A 5,012-nucleotide genomic window follows, 5' to 3' on the forward strand; every position below is an offset into this window, starting at 1 on the left:
ACTTCCCCCTCTTCTCTCTTCCATAAAAAAGGCGGACAACATGTATTTATCTTTGCAGAGTACAAAATAGACTCGAATTGGCAAAAATTTGTGAAGCCACGGTGCATGGGAGGACTCCTAGTGCAAGGCGACTTTGTATTTTTGTTGTGATCTTCTGCGGCTCAATTTTTGTGAAGGTACGATTTTATGCGACACTTTAATTTTTTAACTGCTTTTCATGCGTACTTGGCCCTCGAATGCTTAGGTCGTTCCGAACACTCAAGAATGACTTCTAATCAGACTTTAGTCATATCACCTCTTTTTGCATCAAAATATTAACTTGCTATCAAATCATAACCTACACACAATAAACACACATATCAAGTATAAAGTGGTTGGAATGTACTTAAAACATAAGTAAAGGATAATAAATGTGATGCGTAAAAACATGTACTTCTAGACACCAATCAAGTCATAAAATAGTGTCTAACCTAAATTTTGTTTATTATGTGAAACAGTTAAATTGTAAATATTGGGTCATAAGAAATGTAATCAATCCAAATCCAATTAACCCTTTCATGGTACGAACATAAAGTAAATAATGTAAGAATAATAAGTAGCTAAATAATCAGATCGAGATAATTGAAAATATGAGTTGGTCTACTCGGGTCGGGTAGAGTGTCAAGTGCCAGTCACATAGTTCTGTGTCGTGACAATAAAAAAAGCTGATGTGATAAACACTGATATACATGATATACACATTTCACTTTAAAAGTTTTCTAGGCATAATTTTTTACAGGAGACAAGGCAAAATCATTTTTAATCTTCGTCAAATTTTGTATATAGTATCTTCCAGGTATTTTCAACCAATTCCAACAATATCCATTAACACCTGTTCAATCCAACAAAAAAATTAAATTTGTTTTTCCTTTTTTCTTGATTTTTACAACTTCTCTTCTTTAATCTGAGATGAAAATGATTATATTAATTTTTAAAAGGGCATACGTTTTTCAAGAGTGATATTAGGAGGAGAATCTTTAAAACCTCATATTGTCTAGTTGGTTTTCGCTCTATACAGTGTCAAAGTTTTTGCGCTTCAATTGCTAAATATATTCTTCGACAACAAATATATCAATATCAATTGAAGATTGTACATAGTTGTCAATATCCCTTTAAATATTGTATGGGTCATTTGCACTTTTGGCCCTCAAGGCAATTTTTTCATGCGACATAAGTTTATATTTTTACATTATAATATCTCACAAGTTATGTCGGAGAACTTATGTCCAAAATCGAATTTGAAGGGAAAAAATTAAAGACTAGCCCATTTGAAGGGAAAACCATGCAATTTCTTCATATTGTAAACATCAAATTTATGCTAATTGGAAAGTGTAATTGGGTTTCAATTAATCAGGCCCATTAAGAAAGAAACACAGACCGGCCCAATTTTATAGACCTTAAACCCTAGCATTCTAGTCGATTCATATTCCTCTTAAACCCTCCTAGTCTCTCCCCTTAGCATTCCTTCCAAGAAAACAGAAGAGAAATGGGTGGTAGCGATAGTGAAGTGGAGAAGAGTGCACAAAAAGAAAAGGAGCAGAAAAAGCTGTTGGCTTTAGCTCCTATTGCTAAACCTCTTGCTGGCAAAAAACTCAACAAACGCATCTTCAAACTTGTTAGGCGAGGTATTACTTAAACCACTCTCTCTCTCTTTCAAATATGTGTTGAGTTTGGTACTATGGGCTGAAAGCATCAATCTTTTTTTTTCTTCTTTTAATTCGGACTTCCATTATGGGTGTAGTTGGTATGACAGCAAGAAAATATTTTCCGTTGGTAGGTGTGGGATAGGGAGGTGGGGTGGGGCGGTGGGTTGGAAATGCCTGCTGTGTTTTAATTGCTACGGAAAATGTTTTTCCTCAAATTTTCCGAAGATGTTTTCCAAGATATTTAGTGCAAACAAAGGAAAATAGGAAAACGTTTTCCGTCATACCGAACACACCCTATGTTTTGTCGATAAAGTACCATTAATTGAAAGAGCTATATAGTAGATGTTTGAAAAAGTTGTAGTTGAAAAAATGTTTGTTCATCCAGACAAGAAATGATATTTCTTTTTTACGTTATTGTAATTTCCAAACTGAACAAGGTTGATATTGTTGTGTGGTTGATTAATTGAACTACGTTATTGTGGTCTCAGCTGCTGAGAAAAAGTGCTTGAAGAGGGGCGTTAAAGAGGTGGTAAAGAGCATTCGACGCGGTCAAAAAGGGTTGGTCAACTTTTCTTGGCTTTATTTCATTCAAAAAAGTTTAATCTGTATGTTGATTGGTATTATGTGTTATATTTCGCGCTTAAAGTTAGATGAATTTTTTGTTTATCCTAAATCCAATGGCAAATATGTACCAATGATCCCTCTAACATGTCAGATAATGATTTTAATGTCTCAAGGTTTTGCTTTAGATTACTTGTATGCTCTCATTTACGCAATGTTACTTATGGACAGGGAAATAAGGAAGAATGTTACACTCATGGAAATATTTTCTCTCGGTTATAAGGGTGGAGAAATTGGAATGGAGGAACTTTTTTCTCTTATTTGCTGTTTCTCAGTACACATATTAGAGCTATATGACTTAAGGGTTTATTTCTGGCTTAGTGCATCCTTCGTTTTGATCTGAGTGAGACCTGCATTTAGATAGTATGACTTGGTAACTATATTGCCCCTCTACCCGGGGACTTGGAATGAAAATTTATCTACGTAAAAGAACTTTGGATACATTTGTAGATTCACTTATGTTAGTAGAGAATGGGAAATCTGTTGTGATAAAATATATTGGGGTATATGTACACCTTCAAGCTGTTCATGGGAATCACTTTGCTTTTATATCGACATTGTCTAATCATAGCATGTAATCAAAGGTTAACTTTTCTCAGCAGTAAAAATTTGCTTATGAATAATGTAATTTAATTACCTTGATATGAATTTTGTCTGCACTGTTTTCAGCCATGATACTGAACTTGCACAGTTGCTATGAACATTTGTGCTTCGGCTTATAAATTTACAAACAGCATATGTTGTTGATTATGGATTTTCCACATCTCTCATCATCTATTTGTTTTTGGTGATCACAGAGTGTGTGTTATTGCTGGAAATATATCTCCTATAGATGTCATCACCCATGTTCCGATCCTATGTGAGGAAGCTGATATACCATACATCTACGTTTCCTCAAAAGAAGTAAGTTGAATTTTCATGCTATTATGTCAAATCGTTTTCTTTCTGTTCTTTCACTAGTTACTATTCGCTGCTTCCTTCAGCTTTGAACCTGTAACACTGGCTGTATTCTAGTGCTTGTGTATAATCCTTTTCATTTTGTGTCCCTCTTTCATATCGTATGCTTCGTTGGCTCCACGAGTTCTTGTCAGGAAGCGTTATACTTCTATTGCATTCTTTCCTAGAGTACTAGGATTTGTTGGCCATCTCAAACTCAATAATAAGGCTGTGTGTTTTATCAGAATTTAAAACACTTGGGGTGTATTCGGTACGAAGGAAAATATTTTCTAGGAAAATGAGTAGGTTTTTTTTACTTATTTTATTGTGTGCGATACATGAGCAAAAAATATTATCCTAAAGGGATTTGTGTATAATCTAGACAAATACTATGGGAGGTAGGGTGGGGGGTAGGGGTGAAGATGAGGTGTATTGGAGGATGGGGGTGAAGATGAGGTGTATTGGAGGGTGGGGAGGAGAGGACACAATCAATGTAGAATGCCACTTATGGAACTTGTCCACTAAGGAAATTATTTTCCTCATTTTAAGGAAGTTTTCCTAGAGAAAAATGAATTCCAAAAATTTTGACCAACCAAGTATAGGAAAAGTGGAAAATGTTCTCCATATCCAACACTTAGTCATGTTGTGATTGCATTGGTCGTAAGTGTAGTTTATCGAAGTATTACAAAGGCGCTGTGATGCATGCTTTTTCCGCTTGCTTTATCTATGCCATGCACTATGTTAGCTACAAACTTTACGTGGTCATCAACTCTGTTTCAGGATCTTGCAAATGCCGGAGCCACCAAGAGACCAACTTGCTGTGTTTTGGTGCAGACAAAGCCTGCCAAGGGAGAACTTAGCCAGGAGGATCAAGAGAAACTGAAAACAGATTATGATCAAGTTGTATCGGAAGTTGGTGAAATGGCATCCTCGATGTTCTGATTATCAACATTATGATGTTGGAGTTTGTACCTAATTCCCTAGTACTCAACTTTAGTAATGGCTCTAGTATTAATCTTTTCAAGCTGAGGTGCGCCTCTTCTTTTTTTCCATTTCCCGTCTAAATTCTGGAACTTCATTCAAAGGTGCTGCTATGTATCCATATCCAAGTTTTGCTCTATAGTGTGTGTGACTTGTTGCCCTCAGCATGAAGTAGATAACCTGTAAACAACACATTGTGCAATGGATAAAGCAGCAGTGTGACAATTTAGTAAAATGGGATCAGGGAGGATGATTGATAAACTAATATATTTATAGTCCCTATAACAAATGCTGGTTGCGAAAGGAAGCGAAAGCTAAAGTTGAAGGATTTTAACGTCTTATAAATGAGGAACGAACAGTGGAAATGAGATAATATCTTTGCTGACATTTGTAATGTGTACGAGGCAGCAACCATATGAAATGTGTAAAATAATGGGAATAGAATTGAAATTTGAAATTATAAGAAGTGTTAGTGTATTATCATATATTTCAAAGAAAAGGAAAGAGTAGTATCATAATAGGGTAAGTTGTTTGAATTGTATTTTTATATAGAGACTCAACTTGGGAGTCACTTATAAAGTATGTATACACTGATTATTCAAAAAAGGAATTCTCCCTCAATTGCAAGTAATAATATTGTCTCTACAGTAGTATTCTTTTACATCTCAGTTCCAAGTTATTGCTCTTTAGTAACATGCATCCTCAGGTTTTTCAGTAAGCATTTGCCGTATTACTCATCTTTAAGATGACGCGGTCTTGAACATGTAGACGATTGTTGCCGCAAGATAC

The 5,012-nt window shown here is 35.3% G+C and overlaps 1 protein-coding gene across 1 annotated transcript; it reads left to right on the plus strand.

Annotated features, from left to right (window-relative positions):
* Nucleotides 1-1,471: 1,471 nt before the first annotated feature.
* LOC132045418 (H/ACA ribonucleoprotein complex subunit 2-like protein) lies at nt 1,472-4,362 on the plus strand. Its single transcript, XM_059435997.1, has 4 exons — nt 1,472-1,664; nt 2,174-2,243; nt 3,104-3,209; nt 4,023-4,362. Exons 1-4 carry the CDS (start codon nt 1,526-1,528, stop codon nt 4,182-4,184), a joined length of 477 nt encoding a protein of 158 aa, XP_059291980.1. The 5' UTR covers nt 1,472-1,525; the 3' UTR covers nt 4,185-4,362.
* The last annotated feature ends 650 nt before the right edge of the window (nt 4,363-5,012 follow it).

Source organism: Lycium ferocissimum, unplaced genomic scaffold (assembly GCF_029784015.1).
Source record: "Lycium ferocissimum isolate CSIRO_LF1 unplaced genomic scaffold, AGI_CSIRO_Lferr_CH_V1 ctg6613, whole genome shotgun sequence".
Classification (NCBI taxonomy): Eukaryota; Viridiplantae; Streptophyta; class Magnoliopsida; order Solanales; family Solanaceae; genus Lycium; species Lycium ferocissimum.

Excerpts from the sequence above, each read along its gene's own strand:
- LOC132045418 (XM_059435997.1), top strand. The coding sequence starts at position 1,526 with ATGGGTGGTAGCGATAGTGAAGTGGAGAAGAGTGCACAAAAAGAAAAG. Across the intron at positions 1,665-2,173 it reads CTTCAAACTTGTTAGGCGAG|CTGCTGAGAAAAAGTGCTTG; the intron begins GTATTACTTAAA and ends TTGTGGTCTCAG. Across the intron at positions 3,210-4,022 it reads TCTACGTTTCCTCAAAAGAA|GATCTTGCAAATGCCGGAGC; the intron begins GTAAGTTGAATT and ends ACTCTGTTTCAG.